Source organism: Quercus suber, unplaced genomic scaffold (genome assembly GCF_002906115.3).
Source record: "Quercus suber isolate HL8 unplaced genomic scaffold, Cork oak 2.0 scaffold_254, whole genome shotgun sequence".
Taxonomy (NCBI): domain Eukaryota; kingdom Viridiplantae; phylum Streptophyta; class Magnoliopsida; order Fagales; family Fagaceae; genus Quercus; species Quercus suber.
This window is the reverse complement of record NW_027069710.1, coordinates 98,668-119,915: the sequence shown is the minus strand read 5'-3', so window position 1 is coordinate 119,915 and position 21,248 is coordinate 98,668. Positions and strand designations below refer to the sequence as shown.

At 33.5% G+C, this 21,248-nt stretch overlaps 2 protein-coding genes across 3 annotated transcripts; one reads left to right on the top strand and one right to left on the bottom strand.

The window, feature by feature from the left end:
• Positions 1 to 1,435: 1,435 nt before the first annotated feature.
• LOC111995624 (UDP-URONIC ACID TRANSPORTER 1) lies at positions 1,436 to 6,996 on the top strand. Of its 2 annotated transcripts, none has more exons than XM_024027539.2 (5): positions 1,436 to 2,289; positions 3,271 to 3,374; positions 5,359 to 5,587; positions 6,217 to 6,380; positions 6,662 to 6,996. In XM_024027539.2, the coding sequence occupies exons 1-4, from the start codon at positions 1,846 to 1,848 to the stop codon at positions 6,361 to 6,363; spliced, it is 924 nt and encodes a 307-aa protein (XP_023883307.1). In that variant the 5' UTR covers positions 1,436 to 1,845; the 3' UTR covers positions 6,364 to 6,380; positions 6,662 to 6,996. The 2 variants fall into 2 exon arrangements, with proteins under 2 accessions (XP_023883307.1, XP_023883306.1); XM_024027538.2 differs by having other exon boundaries at positions 1,437 to 2,289; positions 6,652 to 6,996.
• Positions 6,997 to 8,162: 1,166 nt separating this feature from the next.
• Positions 8,163 to 19,448, bottom strand: LOC111995623 (calcium-transporting ATPase 4, plasma membrane-type). The gene is given in 10 exon segments (XM_024027533.2): positions 8,163 to 8,726; positions 9,323 to 9,621; positions 9,741 to 9,912; positions 11,220 to 11,378; positions 11,469 to 11,535; positions 11,537 to 11,884; positions 11,886 to 13,257; positions 13,352 to 13,406; positions 18,993 to 19,066; positions 19,069 to 19,448. Coding segments are annotated over 10 exon segments (2,952 nt in total). The 5' UTR covers positions 19,166 to 19,448; the 3' UTR covers positions 8,163 to 8,417.
• Between the last annotated feature and the right edge of the window lie 1,800 nt (positions 19,449 to 21,248).

The following is a 21,248-nucleotide window of genomic DNA, read 5'->3' as shown; positions in this document are numbered from 1 at the left end:
TATCTAATATATATTTGTATACACGGTTTTGAACTTTCTTGTCATTTTACAATATCAGTCACAAAAAAATAATAATAATAAAAAGACAACAATGAAGATGATGTCAAATGTTAACCGCCATAAAAGTTACTACCCTAAAGAGACTTGAGAGAGAGAAAAAGAAGAAGAGATTAAAAAAAAAAAAAAAAAGACATGAGATTAGTATAAAATTATGGAGATAAAAATACACAAAACTAACAAAATAATAATTTCAACAATATTAAAAGAAACCAACCTTTCTAAAATTAGAGGTATTGATAAAGTAAATGAAAAGTTGAGGCAATCCAAAAGCAAAGAAATTGAAAAGGAGACGAGTGAGATATATCTATATAGAGATGGTGTGTACTAATTTTTAAGAAAAAAAAAAAAAGATATTTGTGTGAGATTTTGTGTATGAAAATGTTATGAACGTGGCACTTCTCTCTCTCTCTCTCTCTCTCTCTCTCTCTCTCTCTCTCTCTCTCTCTCTCTCTCTCTCTCTCTCTCTCTCTCTCTCTCTCTCTCTCTCATATATATATATATATATAGAGAATCGCACTTCTATATATTTAAATAGAAATATTGCGTACTAATTTTTAGGAAAAAACATGTTAAACGTAGTTATTAGTAGTTTAAAAAAATTTCTAACCGTTTATAAAATTAAAAAATAAAACATTTTTAAAGTAGTTAACCAAAATTATTGGAGCTAAAAATATTCAAGTAGAGAAAAAAAAATTCCATAAATTTTAATGTTAAAAAGGGGAGAAACTCCTCTAAAAAATGAGAAATTATTTAAGTCCACCGAAGGGAAAGACTACTGAAGTGGTCCTCCAACCAATAAAATGTTATTACTTATGCAAAGTGACATCACCTGGTATTTTTTATTTTATTTTTTTCTTATACTAATTAGGAAATTAACTCATAAATTTACATATGTGGTATCGTTTCATTGATTAGGAGAACCATTTTCAATCTGTCTGGTTGTTGAATTTAATAATTTCTCCTAAAAATGGGAGGAAATAAAAGAGGCTAAAATTTAGAATTTTGAAAATGAGTTGTTTTATAACTTGAGAAAAAGAGACTAGAAAAAAATTATTTGAAACTATCTAAAGAAAAATTTTATTTTTAAATTTGAATTTAAAAAACGTAGTATTTTTGAAATTTATCTAAACTTAATGTATTTTAAAATTAATAATTTTACATATCTAACCTTGAAGTATAAATCAAAAGAGGTAAAGCTTTTTAAATAGTTATAGATATAAGATATGGATATAAATATAGAAGATATATAGAAGTATAGATACATAGATATATATAGAAAACATAAAAGAAAATTTTATATACACCTAATATATTATGGTTCATCAGTTCATCTCAAGTAGGAATAGATCCCATTTGTGATAACCACAAGATCCCATTTGTGACAACCAATTCACACGCGAAATCTACGTTTATTATGTTGAAGGGCATCGTACCTGGAGTTTTGTACTTTGTGAATTTGAGAATTTCACCACTGGCTCTAAATTTTTTTAATTTATCTTTACTAGGTACTAGGAGAAAAAGCACGGTTCTAAATGGAACTACCTGCGGAAAATCGGAGACATTGCCACGGTTTCCTCAACCTCCTCACCTCCCAACAATAATTCTTTTAACATTTGCCTACACACTCTCGCACCCAAAAACACCCCATCAAAATCGATCACATTCAAAAAAAAAAACATTTAAATAAAAAAACAAAAACAAACAAAAATACCCATTTTCCGTTTGTAGCTCAAATGCAAAGCTTCTCATCAAATCCAGACACCCTTTGAGCCAAAACCTCGTAAAATGTCTTCCAAAAAGCAAGTTATTCTCGTATGTTCCCTCATCGTCCTATGGTACTCATCCAACATTGGTGTCCTTCTCCTCAACAAGTTCTTGCTCTCCACCTATGGCTTCAGGTTCCCAATCTTCCTCACAATGTGTCACATGTCAGCCTGTGCTATCCTCAGCTACATCTCCATTGTGTTCTTCAAGTTTGTCCCACTCCAGACCCTCAAATCTCGTAACCAGTTCCTAAAGATTGCAACTTTAAGCCTTGTCTTTTGTGGGTCGGTTGTTGGTGGCAATATCTCTCTTAGGTACCTTGCTGTGTCGTTTAACCAGGCTGTCGGTGCAACCACGCCATTTTTCACAGCAGTTTTTGCCTACATTATGACCCTTAAGAGAGAATCTTGGGTTACCTATGCTGCTCTCGTGCCTGTTGTTGCAGGTGTTGTGATTGCCAGTGGGGTATGTTTCTTTTTTTGGTTAATTGGATCCAAAAAAAAAAAAATTTAATGAGAATTTATGACATTGATTTAATCTGCATGTTTTTTATTGGTTCTATGTTTAATGTTGCTAATTTAATATTTTATTTTTTTTGGAGGTAAGACATTATATACCCATTTGGGTTTTTCTGTTAATTTAATCTGACAGTTAAGGTTTTGTTTTTGCCTTAAATGTGAATCCAGATCTGGTAATTCTGTTACATATGTTAATAATTGATTGTTATGCACTTTCCATGATCTATAATTAGTTCAAATTATAAGTAGTTTTTTTTTTAATGCAATTGGTGAAGATCTCACAAGTTCTAAGGGATAATTAAATATTTAAAATTCTGGATCAAAAGCAGAAAATGGATAACTGAGTAGAGTAACTGATTTTGGATTGTGTGCAAGTCTGCAAGAACATTGTCATGGGTTGCATGGTATGAGGTGAGTAATAATGTAATAGATCTAGCTAAAAATAAAAATAAAAAACTCATGGTAATGTGTTGGTGCCAAAGCTAGTGTTTGATGAATGTATTGGCTGGCACGCCTGAGATAACCAAAAAAGTGTTAGGTTTCAGTAAAATAGCACAACATTTATCAGGGTAATGTTAAGTTATTTAGTGTTAAAGTTGAAATAACATTCCTTTACATGAGATTTATCATTTATTATAATAAAATTTTACTACATTATATATATATATATATATTTAAAAGTTAAAGTAGAAAGATCTTTTGATGTCATACTTGGTGTATAAGTAGTTGCTGGATCATTTTTACGTAACTTTTAGCAATCATATGAAAAATGTTACTTGATTAAAATTCAAGAATGGACACGTCTGCTTCTCTGTGTCTGCTAGAATGTTTATTATCTCTTTCACCTTTTCCAACCATTTCCTTTTCCTTCTTCTTATGTACTTTAATATTGTTTTAGTGAAGTTATAAGATTCTTTGTTTGTGGCAGGGGGAGCCAGGTTTCCATTTGTTTGGATTCATTGTGTGCATAAGTGCAACAGCTGCAAGGGCCTTTAAGTCTGTTCTTCAGGGTATCCTACTTTCATCTGATGGGTAAATGCTTCATATCATCTTATCATTTATTTCTTTTTCATCTTTCAGTTTAGATTCATATCTAAAAGTTATTTGGTAACTATTATCTACCATTTCAGATCACTGAGGATAGAATATTTTTTCCCTCTTCTTATCTTTATTCAACTCAGTTGAATCAGAATCATTGATTCCCTCTGTTGTCCCTTTCTTATTCATTCTTTACTTTTTAATGCATGCCTTGTGATTTCTCTCTTTGGATATCATGCACTACTATGGAAGAACACACATTTGTAGTTGTTTTAAATGGAAGGATTAGAGAAATCCACATAAGACAAAGCAGTTTTGCTGTCACAGCTAATTACTTCTATGACTTTAATTTCCCTTTCTAGCTAATTAGAATCTCCATCACCATCCAAGGCATCATGCAATGCACCACAAATAATAATAGTGCCAGACCACAACTCCTCCAATATGACATATCCTTGGCGTTTAAGTGATAAGTTTTCATATTTTCTTTCTGCTAGTCTTTACAAATTGCAAATCTCCTGGTATTCAAGTATAACAAATATTTCATTGAAAGAGCCATATTCATTACCATACTTGAGAGTAATACCATGTACTTCTCTATGACGTTAATTGTGTCCAAAGTTGAATATAAAATTTTGGCTAAAGTACATGTTTGGTCCCTTAAAAATTACCCAAATTTCAGTTTGTCTTTAAAACCTATTTCATGTCAAGTCAGATCATATGTTTTTCAAATGAGTTAATTAAGTCTCATGGGACTACAGCATTGCATTATGTGATGAAAAGATTTAACATGTACAGCATACATATAGTCAGCCTTTCTTGAAAATATGAGGGAATTAATGTTACGTGTGAGGTGCACGGACAAAATGGGAGGGAAAATTAGGGGAGAAGCTAAAGCCTTTTTTTATCACAAAATAAGGTGAATAAATTGACACAAAACATTTTTGAGTAACCAAACTGCATAAGTTTTCATGGAACAAATAATACATTAGCCTAAAATTTTCATTCTGGATGTAAATGATACTTCTTTGATACTCTAAAAGGTCCTGTACACATATCTGCCATGAGGATGCAATGAAATTTAGTTAATTGAATAGACTACTTCACTCATATTGAGGCAGCTTGGAATAAGTTAATCAAGGTTGATGTGGGCTGGTTGGAGATTATGAAGGCTTGTGGTTTAGGTTTTGGAATTTTATAGAAGCTCTTCCTACAATAACTAAGTAATCTGCTCTGTGTGAAGGAGCAAAATACATTTAATATTATATTTCTTTATTCTTCTTCTGCTCTTTTGTTAGAATATACTTATTTCCTCTTGAATGGTGTCTCTAAACTCTAAGCCCATTGTAAATTTGGGATAGTTCTGGTTTTACAAATCCTTACTCTCCCTGGTCCATTCCTATTCACAATTTACAATATAGGCTGTTCATTGGAAATAAGGAAGAAGAATGGCAAATCCCTGGAGGTTTTCACTTCTTTAGGCTAAGAAAAATAGTTTCTTTCCTCTGCAATATACATTTATTCTCTTTAAGACCAAGGTGTTTGTCATTTCTTTTATCCACTGCCTAATTTGATTGACAAGAAGAAATACTGCTCAGAATAGTGGGAAAGAATCCCCTCCTATTCACTCCTCTAATTTCCTCCTATTTTAATCCAGATGTACAACATGTAGCATTTAAAATCCAGTGTTCTTTAAAAACCCACGTAAACCACACAAAAACAAATAAATGTCACGTGTCTCACATCTAGCCAAAGATTGGAGGATATTGGAGGATTTAAATGGGAGGTGATCTTATCCCCAGAATAGTGAAATCTTTAAATCACTTAAGGTTGTACTGGTTGTACCAATCTTTTTCTCAACCCCAAAAGAGCATTTTTCCTTGTTTAATGTCCATTAAATCCATGACATGTTTTGATCTTGCAGGGAAAAGTTGAACTCAATGAATTTGCTACTCAATGACATGTTTTGATCTTACAGGGAAAAGTTGAACTCAATGAATTTGCTACTATACATGTCACCAATTGCAGTTCTAGTTTTATTGCCTGCAACGCTTGTAATGGAGCCCAATGTCATAGAAGTTACCATATCACTTGGAAAAGAACATAAATACATGTGGCTGCTGCTTGCTCTTAATTCAACAATGGCCTATGCAGCTAACTTGTCAAACTTCTTGGTGACAAAACATACAAGTGCATTAACACTTCAGGTTTGACTTACTTACTTTTTCCTTTTCTTTTCTTCCTGGTTCTTTTCAAAGATACCCGCCAGATTTCTTTTTTTGCAGCAAATCAATATTATAATTTATCTTTGGGCTTTCTCATCATAAATCTAATTAAATTCATACATGAATGATTTGCTTCAATTTACTGGCAGTACACTACCGTCTTGTTTGTGTCAACCATGTGGAGTAGAAGTAATTATATGAATATATATATATATATATATATGGTATACCAAACCAGTATATTATAATAAACCATGTTAGTAATGTAAAGTGCTCCTAAAACGTGTGTTTTTTTTTTGGCTCCACTCCAAGTTGTGGCTACAATAGCCTGATGGTATTTATTACTGCTCTTAAAAGTTAAATCATACTTTCATCTGCTTGTTCTTCACTTGTTTGATAAGAGGCTTTCAACCTTGGGCATCTGCAAAACCCTGTATTTGATTGAGGATTTCAAAGAAAACCAGACTTCGGAGAAGCAATTCAACCTGAATATTTAAATCCAAATATCTTTTTATCAAATAAAATCTAATCATGCTAACATGTGTTGGTGTTTTCCACTGCTCTTGAATTCTCAACCTTTTCTCTGCTCCTCCCTTGGTTATGTTCTGCAGGTATTAGGAAATGCAAAAGGCGCTGTTGCTGTTGTAATCTCAATACTCTTGTTCAGAAATCCTGTTACAGTTATGGGCATTGGTGGGTACTCAATAACCGTTTGTGGAGTGATCGCTTATGGAGAAGCCAAGAGGAGGTTTAAATGAATGATCCTCTACATTTGGTAATTTTCCCTTTCTATGACCTGTTCTTTGAAGAGTCTAGTGAAATCATGTGGGCGTAGAGAGAGAGAGAGAGAGAGAGTGATTTTGTGTCTTGTAGTATTAATCTATTATTTTTTGAAGCAGTATTAATCCATTTTTATGTACACAAACATACGTTCTTTGGTATTATATTTTAGGTGTTCCTTTAGTTTGATTTATTCAGAAATGACAAGTCATTGTTGCCTTCGCCATTTTTATCTCTTCTCTCCAAATTCTGATGAATTTTTGCAGGTGGCTGCAGTGGTAGGTTCATCTAATCTGGAAGAAATACTGAACAAAGTGATATCAACATCCAGATGAACTAACTTCGATTCCTTTAATGTTATTTCTAGTTAACTTTTTAATGCCTTAAGTTATCACCAAGGCCTGTCTGCCGTTTGAGATTTTTTTTTTTTTTTTTTTTTTTTTTTTTTTTTTTTTTTTTTTTTCGGTTTGGGATGAAGAGTACATTCAAAAAAAAAAAAGTACAAAAATTTTGGGACACAAATAAAGTTTACAGCAATGTACTCAACTGCCTTTAGAAACAAGTACACAGTTTGAGAATTTTATCAAGTCCAAAAATTTATGATTTTTTAATTTCAGTTAGATTAATAAATTTTTTTACCTGTTTAAATTTTACGTAGTTTTTATATTGGAGTTTGTGGTCAAGCGAATGTTTTCTACTTAAATCTTCACAAAATGGATTGTAAGCTACTAAGCTGCCAGACTCCGGGTGTGGACATCAGAGCACCCCTTGGCTTTACGGGAAATGAAAAACAATAGCATCAAGCTCTGTTGGTCTCCACAGTGAGAAATCAGTTTCTGAAGGTCAAATGAAATAGAAATGCTTCGCTGCAAAACATTCATATGCTTCTATCAGAAAATGGACAAACAATCCAATTGAAAATGTAAGCAATAAGCATAGTCATATTGAAAGTGTCAAATAATGCTCATTCCCCAACATCAGGATTCAGAAGGGATGAGGGTAAAGCTTATGTAGGAAGAAGAGGTGATTGATGAAGTTTTGAGAGTGAAACTAGTCCCAAGAGATTCATTCAACTAACGATTTAATGCAATTTTTTCTCTGAATAAATGCTCATGCATTCGAGTGGATTCGAATCCATATCCTCACCCGCCACCCTATATCAATGAAAGGTGGAAGCACCATTTGACCTCAAGGCCATTGGTAATGGTTGCAAACTTTTAGTATAAAGTTAATGATGTAGGTAAAAAAATTTAGAATGAGAAAATGTTAAAACTACTACTAGTTTACAACAAGAAGTTTTACAAATTAACATGATAATAAATATGATTGGTGTCCAGCAAAACATAATAAACAGAAATTTAGTTGCTTTTTTGTTTTGTGTTTTAAAACATTAACAAATCTGTTTGTAAAAGCTAGAAATAAAATTTATAAAAGCTATAGTATCTTTCAAAAACAACATGCAATGTCACCTCATATAATCAGTCCTTCCTCTCAATGAAAAGAGGGTCAATATAGAAGCTAAAAGGTACTTTATAGTAATAAAAGTTTTTGTTTATCAAAAAAGAAAAGGCACTTTATAGTAACTTAAAGTATAGTTTCACCCTTTTTTAACAACTTTTCTCTGCATGAGAAGAAAAAATTCATGATTTTGGTTTTAATTAACTCGACTGGTAAAGTCTTGTCATCAAATAAGAGATCTGGAGTTCACTCTCCATTTACGCTAAAACCAATTGGTGTCTTAGCTTGATAATAAAAAGCAGTTATCATAGAGTAGACATCATAAATTTGAAATACTATCATTTCTATTAAAAAATATTCATGACCTACAGAAAAACAGGTCACCAAACATCTTTCTAACCCTCTTCTTTCTTTATTTTTTTTGTTGGGGAGAGGGGGGGTTAACTCAGTGCAGCCGCTACAAAAGCAAATTCATGGCCTATACAAAGTCATTCTACAAGCACAACATCAAGTTAGTCTACCTCTGTGGAGTAGCTTCAGAAAAAGGAAAAAAATAAATGCCTCCTTCCCCATCTCAAGCCAGGTTATCACCAGAGGGGAGCGCATCATAACCATCATGGTGATTAGTTGTACTTGTGGTTTTCTCAACTGGGATGCATTTTAGGATAACAGCAACCAGCAAGCTAACTGATCCAAGTAATACGCTGAGTAACCATAGTTGCCAGCTCAGTGGCACAGTGCTTGCAAAATCACCCAGAAACTCGACTATGATTACTTGGAAAACCACTGTGCCAACCATGACTCCTAGGAATATCCTGCTGTTAAGCATGCCACGGAATACATTTATCTTCTCTATGTCCCGGCTGTTTATCTCATTAAACACCTGAAGAAAGGCAAACCCAAAGGAGAAACAATGCTCATTAACACAACAATCGTATGTTTGGTTACTTTTCCATAGTAGTACCAAGGATAAATACATTGGACACCTATTTCACTAGAAACTATTAGAAACTTTTTTTTTAACAGAATCATTACAAGCAATTTAGGAGCAGAGACAATATCCAAATCAGAAATACACTAATATGTTTAAGATTCACTTTTTATAAAATAAATAAGGAAATCAGGAAAAATTATACTAGAAGCTTTGCCTTTGGGTAATTCCATTTCATAAGATGATAGCAATGGTATATAAGTCAATGACTAGAGCACGAGTATCCAAATATTTCTATCACAATATTAATGAACAATGTTAGGCACATTTGAAAAGGCTAACTGTGTTATAAAGTTGTAGGTCTAAGATCATCAGTTCATCATTTTAACTAGTTGGAATACAATAGAAGACACAGAAATCTGTGCATTCGTACATACATCCCAACCAGTAAAAAAGAATTAACTCAAAAATAATAGAGATAGTTAATAATGACATGATGAAATCAGAACATTATTCAAGAACAGTACGCCCTGACTGGTACCACATACCTGACAAAACACAAACGAGTTGAATATCAAAGTGTTGAGAACATCAGTTGCATCTGAGCCACTAAGGTTTAGTAGCCGCTTTCCATCAAAATAGAGAACTGCAAGGACAGCTAGTTGATATATACTATGACCAATAATATTCTTCCACATAGCCTTCGTGATGAAGTTCACACCCCTACCAACTGGGGGCCTTTTCATTAGCCCCTCATTTGGAGGTTCTGTAGCCAGTGCCAATGCACCAAGAGTGTCCATAATCATGTTGACCCAAAGCAACTGCACGGCCGTTAAGGGAGCAGATCCTGAAAGTGATTTGGAAAATTCTCTTAATTCTGTTGCTGCCTAAAATAAATATAACAGTATCTCATGGGGGGGAAAGACAAAAAATAAAATAAAGCACAAACTTCATAATTCAGTATACCAGAGATGCATGCAGTAGCAAAATTGAGCGCCAGAGCAACAACATTGACTGTTAGCTGGAATTGCACAAATTTTTGAATGTTTATATATACTGCACGTCCCCATTTGGCCACATTTACAATAGTCGTAAAGTTGTCATCCAATATAATGACATCAGCATTTTCTTTTGCAACCTGAAGAAAATATCCATGAAAAAGGAAAATTAAGTTTTATTTTTTAAAAAAAGAATAAAATCAAACTACAGTATGAAGTAGCACAACAAATGGCACTGCTGATACAAGTCCAGAAGTATATAAGCCCATGCAAGATCAAATTGATACTGAATGACAGATTATGTGATGTATTGAGAAAAAAGAAAAAGAAAAGTCAAGATGATAATATTTTGAGATGAAGGAGAGCTATTTTTATGGATTTTCAGGCGAGCTATCTCAGTTTGGGTATGGGAAGACAAGGGCAGGGCTATCTTAGTCAAAGTGTGAAATCGGTAAGGTTATTTTAGTTATTTAGTAACTAAAGGGGAAATCTGTCTTTTTGCCTTCTGAGGGTAACATGCAAGTCACATGACCGTTAACTTTAACCTTTATTTGGATGGTAGGGTGCATATTGTCAAATTTGCTATAACTGAGGTATTGATTGCAAGTTTTCAAAGTTTGGGGTGCAATGTGTAGATACCCACATAATGGCGGGTGCTTTTCAGCAATTAACCCTAAATACAACTCCATACCCCAACAAGATTGAACCCATTACTTAACCTTTGACCTGTAGTTAGAGAGAAAGAGAGCCGCAGGAAAGAGGAGGAGGGGGGGGGGGGGGGGGGATCGTATTTGATCCAAGAATAAGGACTGTATATCCGTTTCTATTTTTCTACAAAATAGATACTGGTTGGTTTCTTAACAGCTGCAACATAAAAGGCAAATGTGAAAAATAAAGCAGAACATTATAAAGGTATAAAGGTGCAAGCTATTCCAAAGAAGAAGCTTGAGATTTTCCCATCCCGAAGAGGTTTCGTATGGGTAAATTTTTTAGAACAGGATACTTGGTCAAAAATGTGATGCTGGTTAATAAGATGGCTGATCAAGATTCTCACTCATAGAGACTGTTGAGAAAAATGATTTTTAAGCATAGTTATTAAAAATGTGGCTTGCAGTATGATTAGTAAGACCAAAAGCAGTAAAAAATTGAAAATAAAATTTTGAAACTCATACATGAAAATCCAAATAGGATCAAACCCTGCTAACTACAAAACCAGTTCATATTTTCTTCTATCAACTGGTGAAGAAAATAATCCATGAATGACAACGTGGAACACACACACATGCTTTATGTTTCTTTGTTTCATATGTGAAAGCATGATAGGGGAAGACAAAACTGAGACAAGAAGCCTACCTGGCTAAGCCAGTCCAAATCATCAATATCACACATGGGAAGGAAAAAGAAATTTAGGGAAAAAAAAGGAGGAGAAGAAAGAAGAGTCACAAACCTCTGTTCCTGCTATGCCCATAGCAAGTCCAATGTCCGCTTCATGCAAAGCAGGAGCATCATTGGTCCCATCGCCAGTAACTGCAACAACCTCATCAAACATCTTCCTCAAATGGGTCACCAAAGTATGCTTGTCCAACGGTGAAGATCGAGCCATTACCTGTATCCATTATAAGCAATTAAAATATGCAAGCATCTTCCAACTCGGATAGTTGAAGTTCAAAACTTTCCAAAGCAAAAATTTAAGAACCTGAATTTTTGGTATAATGTCCCTCATCTGCTCTGGGGACATACTACGAAATTCTGATCCTTCTNTCAACACGAACTTAGCTTATCAATGTATAGCCACTATCAGGGATGCTGTTCTCAATGGAAGTGTCATCAACATCTTTTAAAGCCAAGCAAAGAGTTCTCAGGGCTCCAGATGCAAAGCCATTTATAACATCTGCAATGTCCTTTTCCTGTTCTTCAGAAAGATTAACAGACTCTCCATTATAATCAACAACTTTGTCGCACATTCTTAATATAATTTCAGATGCACCTTTGCAAAATGCACGTACCCCTCCCTTGGGAAGAGCTACAAGCACAGACATCTTCTTCCTAACTGAATTAAAAGGCTCAACCTTAAGAATCTTGAATTCTCTACGCTGAGCATCAAAATCACCACAAAAGCAAGCCAAATTCTAACAATGCAGATTCTGTTGGCGTTCCCAAAATGGTATTCTTTCCATTATCATCCTTAACCACTTCAGACCCAGTATTTTGAAATATAGCCTGCAATAGGATTCCTAAAACTCTTCCAGATATTTCTGATTTCAACAAATCACTTGCATTACCTTTTATATCTATAGATTTTTCAGATATCCATACTTTGACCACTGCCATATGGTTAGTGGTCAATGTCCCTGTCTTATCTGTGCATATGCAACCAGCAGAACCCATTGTCTCACATGCAGAGAGATGCCTCACAAGCGCCCTTTCTTCCATTAATTTCTTCATAGCAAAAGCAAGGCTCAAAGTCACTGCTAATGGTAATCCTTCCGGGACAGCAACGACAATAATGGTTACTGCAGTAGCAAAGTAGTTCAGAATTGTCAGTGCATCACTTGATGACCAATCTGAGAACTCATTGTTAAGAGCTTTTTCCACCAGGTATCTCCCTATCAATATCAAAAATGTCAGCACAGCAAAAGTCAAGCCAATTTTACCAATGATTGTAGCCACACCATTTAGCTTTACCTGCAGTGGGGTCTCATCGTCTCCTCCCTCATTCAGAGTTTCCATCAACTTTCCCCATTCAGTTCTCATACCAACTGTTGTCACCAACATCTTTCCTGAACCATCTTGCACTTTAGTTCCTGAAAGAAGAAAAGGTTTTTCCTCATATACATTCACTGGCTCGCTCTCACCTGACAAGCTCGATTCATCAATCAACAAACTGTATCCTGATATATAAATCCCATCTGCTGGAACTTGATTACCAATAGACAAGTGGACAATATCTCCTACAACCAAATCATATATAGAAACTTTTTGTCTCTTCCCATCTCTAGTTACCTGAATAAAAATCTTTTTCTTCTCGCTGTCTAAATCCTTGAACTCTAAGGACTGCTTGTAGTCACTGATAGCTGTAACCATGACCACCAGGACTATACTAAGAATGATACCCAAACCATCATATAAGCCTTTAGGCCACCCTTCGGTGGGAATTCCTACACCTATAGAAACAACGGCACAGACCATAAGGATGATTAGTGTTAAGTCATGTAATGATTCCCACACGAACATCAAAAAAGTTCTGGAAGGTTTCTCTGTAAAACTGTTGAATCCATAAATCTTTTGCCTAGTAGGTAAGTCCTTTGTGCTAACACCTTCGTTCAGTGAGACACAGATTTTCCTTGCAATCCCCTCAACTCCACCATGGATTTTCAAGCCCTTAATATCATGGCCACGAACAATTGATGCAAGCTCATCTGGGTGAATACTAAAACCTGCTGCTCTATCCTCATCCGGTAACTTGTATTCAGGTCGACCACCAGCTGCAGAACATAAAATGATAATACAAAGCGTGAATGAAAGAGATCTAACATTGAAAAAGAGGTTTTTGTTAAAGTAGATACTAGAATTTCATACCCTCAATGAACTGCAATGCTGCTTTTTGAACGTAAATAGCAACTCGTATCTGTTCCTGGGGAAAACAAAAAATGGGGATAATAGAGTTAAATAAGTCATGACAGAAAGAATCACCTAGTCTTAGCCTCTTAGGGAACTTCACAACCAAATGTCATCAGCAACGTTCAATGTGATTTTTTTTTATAGGAAAAAGAAAGGGGTGGGAGGTCACCGTTCATAGTGATATTTCATGCAATTCAAGTTACATAGTCATTATACATCCAAGGTATCATAAATCCTTATACATTTGTATGCTCATCATATTTTGAGAAGAGATCAAAGGCCATGAATTAATCTTCAGAACATTAAGATGAGCTCTTTTGTGGGAAACAGCATCTCTTTGCCTATTAAAATCAACCAGCAAGAAAGCATTTGTCAATTCTTGTCGAGTAGGAATTCTCTATGCTCTTCCCCAAATTTCCATCTAGTAAAAAATTAGCTCAAGACTATATTATATATAATCCAAATGGTCTAGGAGACTCAAATTAATTCTCCATAACCTCACCAGCAGAATAACACGTGAGATGATCCACATGAATTCTGAGAAATGCTTCAGCGTCAGACCATGCAGAATACCTAAACTGCATTAATATTAACTAGAAGGTATTTTTTTCACTTTTTTTTTTGTTTATAGTTTGTCAATAAAAGGAATTGGAGTAACACTGACAGGATTGCTAATTCAGATAAAAGAATTGGGGGAAAACAATAATTTTCTCAATTCTCTGGTGCTTCTATTTGTTGCAGATGGTGGGGGAAAAACAATGGAATTAAAAATTGAAAGGCTTAGAGGATTGAATTGACTCAAAGAGTTTGCTAATGGGTTGCAAGCAAATCTGTCTCCAAGATACAACCAAGCCAAAATTCTTCAAGTAGAAAACTTATAGAATTCTGTGAATTTCTCTCTAATGGTGTAAAATCTGTATTTTTTTTTTTTTTTTTTTTAAACCTGAATATGGAAGTCATATCAATGAATAATCACTTTGGTTGATACAAGTCCTTAAAAACATGTCTAGGCTGTAAGCCAGTAAATCTGTAATTAGCCAGTGGAGACTGAAAAAGTCTCATTTCCCTTGCTTTTCTGCAGAAACAACACATTCTGTAACTATCTTGCTGGAGCAAGACTGACCTTGCTCAAGTGAGCACTCATCTGAGCTCGCTTGTACCACACATTCCCGCCTATCCTCGCTAAAGTGAGCTCATTGAAGTGCCAATACACACAATGTATCTATTGATTTGATCCATTTGGTCTCATTGAAGTGCCAAATTGCCAATACACTGTATTTTTCAATTTGTCCATTTGATTTCCTGATCACATTCAGGTTGCACTGCAGGCTTGCTCGAGCAATCCACCAAAATCTTGTTTTTCAATTTTGTTTTCCTCGTCATTCTTTTACTTTCAAACAAAGATCACTCATATATATTACAATCTAAACTTCTTCCTTTTCTTTTTTTTTGTAAACCTACACTTCTTTATACTTATATACACAATAAAATTTGTTCAAAACATTAGGTCCAATGATACTTGTTTACTAGACAGAAAGGCAAAACTGATGCAGTTAAGAACATGAATGAGTTTCTATAAAGTTGCCTAGTATACATCTGAATACTTCAAAAAATAGCACCAATGGCTTTTACTTTGATTTCTTTTTTCAATTCCTATTAATAATATCATATTCAAATCTTAAAGAGAAAATCATAGAACTTGATTTCCTACATGTGGTCCTACATGTCCCTGAGTTCTCTGTCAGCTGGCCTGAAGCCACAATTCAATCGATGAGTAGCAACCACATTTAAAAAATTTGAAAAGTCTTCCATAATTGGTGGTATATATAATTATAAACTTGACACTTCATCATGGATGCAATTAACAGTAGCATTGGAATAATAAAGTTAAGCTGTATTATGTGAAAAGAAACCTTAAGCTGAATTTTTATTTTTTTGATTTTGTAAATTACTTCAAGACACAAGTTAAAGTGTATTTAATATTATAAAAAAATAATTCTTTTACCTTTTAGAAAAATAATAACTAATACGGACAAAAAGAAGTGAAACAAACCAACATTCAGGTGCGGATTAAATTTTTGAAATTTTAGAAGATAAAATCAAAATTATCCTAAATTTTAAGTATAATTTGCAATTTAATCAAAAATTTATAATATTTTTCACAACTAATAAGATTATATGTTATATAGTTGGTGTATGATAAACGATAACCTTTATGAAAGTGATGCAACGGTGACAACTAATTCCCTTAACATGTTAGTTTAAAAGAAAGAAATAAAGAATTTTATTTTTATTTTTTATTCTATTTTGAAAACATATCAATTTTTTTATCTTATAAAAGAAAGCAACAGGGACAGGGGAACAAAATTCAATATCACGCGTTGTCATGACGAAGTATTATTAAAGACAAGCCGTGTACGAACCGCGTTCAAGTCCATATCGTATTATCACTATTCATAAGAATAATTAGTGGTTATTGGGTTACCACTCGATATGGTAACTTCAGAAAACCACAACTACTACAGCACTACTCAATGCTAATTAAAATTATAGACAGACTTAACAAGCGAAAAGGGCAGAATTTTAGAAAACAAATTACTCAAAAAAACAAAGAGCGCAGCATCAGATACAGTGTGCCACGTTGCCAACTTGCCAAAGTGACACATACTGTGAATAAAAAAGTGTGAGTGTAGCAAACACTTCGTGAGGATGAGGGCCTGCGATGCTTTTAAAGAGCAAATGGGATTTGGGAAATATATAAAAAGACGCACTCTATGACTTTTTTTTTTCTTTTTAATATAAACTATAGTCCCATTTTAGCATTATTCTCTAGTCCACATACCACAATGTCTACATTGATAATTATTTATAAAAACGAAACTTCAAGGAAGTTCTCTCTTTCGCTATCATTGAAAGATGTGGTCAAAAAGTCGTTTTAATTTGTCCTACCGTAGAATCCAGAGCCTATGGCCTAGAGTGGCTTCTTTTTTTTTTTTTTTTTTTTTTTTTTTTTTGATAGGTTACGGCCTATCAAGGATTTTTTTTTTTTTTTTTCCAGAAAGGAAACCCTACTAACACTGCTCAACGAGTACACAAAAATTTTCACAGATCTCTCTCTTTTTTGGTTGAGATACCATATGGTAAAGATCATTATCAAACCTTTTTACATCTAACAGTCGTGAAGATTTTGGTACAACTAACATTACTCATTTCAAAAACTGGGTTTTGGGTTTGGGTTTTGGATTGGAGCGTGAGGCACATTTTGTTTTTTTTCAAAATGTGCCTCACACACACACACACACACACACACACGTGTGTGTGTGTGTGTGCGAGGCACATTTCGTTTTGCACATGAATCGTTGGTCTATTTCATTATCACTTTATCAACAACGGGTCTTGCCACGCCATCATTGTGCATTTGGGCCTATCAAAATGGGTTCAATCATATGTGGTGACCCTTTTTTTCAAATGTAAAAACACTTCAGCAAAGAGAAATTATTCTTCTTATCCCCCCACAAAGCGTGTGTGCCCTATCATGAATTCCAAACGGGTTCCACACCCTCTGTGAAAGAAGCGTAAAGAGTGAATAAATTCTCATTTACAGAAACAGTATATGGAATATCAAACTAACAAGTAGGGCTTTTGGTAATCCAAATCCCAATATTATAAATTTAAAATAAGAGTAAGATGCATGGTTTTAAAAACTGAATTAGACCCGGAACTAGACCCTAATTTAGTCCAATAAAATTGAAAATTGGACCGTTGTCCGCCTTTTTTGACTGGTCCGATTTTTAAAACCAATATAAGTGAATTGGTAGTAGTTTTATATAGCTACACATAATCACAATTGCAGAGAGAACTGGTTCAAAGTTCAAACCCACACCCCAAAAGAATGTGAGAACTGGTCCCATGTGCAATACGGTAACGGATGAGATATCGGAAAGCGTAATCTCAGCTGCAAATGCAGGAAAATTTTTAGGTAGTTTCGGCGGAGTATAATGAAATGGTGTGAAAAGAGAAACACCATTCTCCGTACTCTGGATCCTAAAGAATTACTCGCAAATACGACCATTTCTATACTTGCGTTTGTCCACTTGCCTATGCCTTCTTTCCCAGCTTTTTCAATTCATAATATAAAGCTTTTTTTTTTGTTTAATTTATTTTTTCAAGCTGAACAAATCAATAAAAATGAATTCTCACAAACCAATTAGAGAAAGAGAATAAATAAATAGATTTATAGAATACTATTTTTGGAAAAAATTTGATTGAGAATTAAAAAAGTTTTGACAGCTTTTACAATTCTCAATAAAAAAATTTTCAAAAACGGATTTGTTTTTAATTCAAAACAGAAAATTTATTTTAAAAAATCATTTAGTATATTGTTGATACCGAAATGGTCAATTTGTAAATCAGTACCCAATTTGGTTGCGCTACGGGTTTCACTTTCTTAAGCAACAAAGGGGGGGTTTGGATTCCGCGTTTGCGTTTCAGCAAACGCGTTTTCCTCCCTTTTTTTTTTTTTTTTTTTTTTTTTTGCCGCATTTTTTTACTTTTGGGAGACAAAAAAGCTGTGCATGAACGGTGCTGCACTGTTTACGCACTGTTCATAACTGTTCATGTAATAAAAAATATTAAAAATGATCCACGGTACTATTTCACATTTAAAAATTATTTTGCTACAGTGTTTTCAGTTTTCAGTTTTCAGTTTCAGCAACAATAAATTCAATCCAAACACACCCAAAATTAGATATTACCGAAATTCCAAATTTTGATTCTGTTTCTTTTTCTTTTTTTCTTATCTAATTTTCGTAGCAAATCTATTTGTTTACCTAGAAAATAGAGGAAAATAAAGGACGTCAAATTCTAGGCCACACAGTAGAGTAGCGTTAGAGTAGAGTACTCTACAACAATCTACGTTCATTTATTACCTTCCGTTTCGTCATCTCCTTATCTTTTCTCAGCGGTCAAACAAGTCATTAAATGAAAACCAAACCAAATAATCCCTAGCTCTAGCCTCACAAAACAATCCCCCATTTTCAAATTTGAATCTAAAAAAAACAAGCACAGTGAATCAAATCTTTCAGGAAACAACACAGTTTTGAGAGTAATTTTTTGCATTTTGTTTTTAGAAACAACAAATAGAGCCTAAACGCTCATAGCAAGTCTGAATGCCTCACGAGAAAATCGAGGAAAATAAAGGAAACCAAATTCTAGAACAGACAGACACAGTAGCGTTAGAGAACAGAGTACATCAGGTCACATTCATTCATTTTAGCATCCCATCCGTTACCGTAGACGTCCATTTCCCAACCTTTTCTCAGGGCCAAACAAAAGTCACAGAAAAAAACAAAAATGAAATTCCTAGCCTCGCATTAACAAATTAAAACCTAACAGAATAAGCACAGTGAATCAAATCTCGTAATCTATCAGGGAAAAAAAAAAAAAAAGATTCCGAGTAAAATTTAAGTGTGATTTAGAGTTAGCTAGAGTTGGTTGAGACGTAGAAATCAGTTTTTTTTTTTTTTTTTGCATTTTGTACTAAACTAAAATCAAAGCGATGATTGAGAAGAAGAAGAAGAAGGAGGAATAGAAAGAAGACCTGGATTTTGCGACGTTTTATCACGGCCGCAGAGCGTTTAGCTAAATCGGCGACGTGGCGGAACCGGCGGCGGGGTTTTTGACGATGGACACGGCGGATCTCCACCGTTGCAAAGCCTCTTCCGAGCGGTTCTTGGGGTCGAGTTCGAAGTCCTTGAGTAGTTTTCGCTCCATTTTTGTGCAGAAGAATGTTCGGCGACTTTCTCTAGAGAAAGAAGGAAGTTTCTACTGAATTTTGACACAGTGAAAAGGACTGAAGATAGTGACAAGAAGCGGGTTGAGTGGGGTGAGAGACTGAGAGAGTTGATGGTATTGGGCTATTAGGGAGAATTTTCTGAAATACAGAGCATTCTGTAGTGGCGGAATGTTGTGGAAACCAGCCCCCATACACAGAGAGAGAGAAAGAGAGAGAGAGAGAGCAGGAGAGAATAAGAAATGAACCAAAAATACAATTACATATGCTGATATGCTTCTATTAACTATATATAAAAGGAATTCAAAAAAATAAAAAAAATAAAAACTATATATAAAAGAGGCCATGCTTCTCTTTCCTTCTTTCTTATTTTTCCATGTTTTAAACAGTAATTACCAAGTGACACTGTAGATACAGTAAATACATTTATTTTCGTCTTCCGTTTGCACTTTTTTTTAAATATATTGTTATATAGACACAATATTTTTATAATTATTAAAATGTCAATTTTTTATAAGTCAAAATAAAATAATAAAATATAAAATTATGACCAACTACAATTTAAAATAAATATTTTGTGAAAATATTATGACATTTGTTAGTCAAATATATAAAACTACAATACTTTTAGTTTGTTCATTGCTTACTTTTTTTTTTTTTAGTCATCATTTGTGCTCATTTTCCCACTTGTCTACTTAACTATATAAAAAGAGGCAATGCCTCTACTCCTTTTGGTATTGTAAGCCATTTTTTTCCCCCTTAAGTTTTGAACAGTTGCTATTGTGTCACTTTGGTTTGTTCAAGTGGAACTGAAGCTATAGTAGTTACAGCATTTTTTTTTTTAGTCTTCTGTTTGTACTTTTTTCTTTTAAATATTTATAAGAACCCGTATATATATTGTTATACTGACATAACAAATTTTACAATATTTTATTAATTATTGAGATGTTAATTTCTTATAAGTCAAAATAAAATAATAAAATATGAAATCGTGACCAACCACAACTGAAAATAAATGTTTTGTGAAAATATTGTGACACTTGTTAGGTGAATATGTAAAAACTACAATACTTTTGGTTTGTTCAATATGTACTTTTCATCGTTTTTTTTTTTTTAATCATCGATTTGTGCTCTTTTTTTCTATATATAAAAAGAGCGAATAGGCTAATGAATAGTGTTATAATCAGTATTTTTGGTTTAGTAACTTGCCATTTTCCCATTTTTTTTCCCTTCAAGTTCACCAACTTAGTTTGAGATTTTTTTCTTTTCTTTTAAAGAATCTTTATATATTTACTTTCTACTTGTAATGTAAGCTTACATTGTATACACACACAAAATAGGAAATATTATATACATTTGCAAAAAAAAAAAAAATTATACAAATTTTGCAAATGTATACAACATTTACCAATTTTTATGTGTTTACAATATAAATTTACATTGTAAGTGCAATATATATTTCTATATATATATATATATATATTATATAAAAAGAGTGAATGAGAAAAGTTACAGTAATTTTGCTACAATAGTTTTGGTTTGTTTAACTTTCATTGTTTTGCTAGCCTTTCTTTTTTCTTTTCTTTTTTGTGAATGCATAAATTTGCAGTATATTTACTATATTATTTTTGGTTTGTCAATAATAATTTTCACAACACTTTTATAACAAATCAAATATGGTAAATTGTTATTAGTTCTAATTTAAACTTACCAATAAAACTACTTTTTTGCCCACCGATAACAACTTGTAGTAATCTACTACTTATAATTTGTTGTGAAAATGTCATGGACATAACATTTTTTTGTGTGAAAAATGTTAAGAGCTTGTTTGGATGGGATGAGTTTTGAGTGATATCACTCAATTTTCTGTTTTCATCATCCAAAACGTGTGGGTCCCACGAATGAGCATTTTTTGGATGAGTTTTGGATCATTGTTTCCATCACTCAATTCTCTGATTTTTGAGTGATGAGTTATGAAAACTAAAAACACATTTTAAGTATTTTCAGTTTTCAAAACTCTGTTTTCAATGGCATTTTTGTAATTAAACCCACATATCCAGCCAC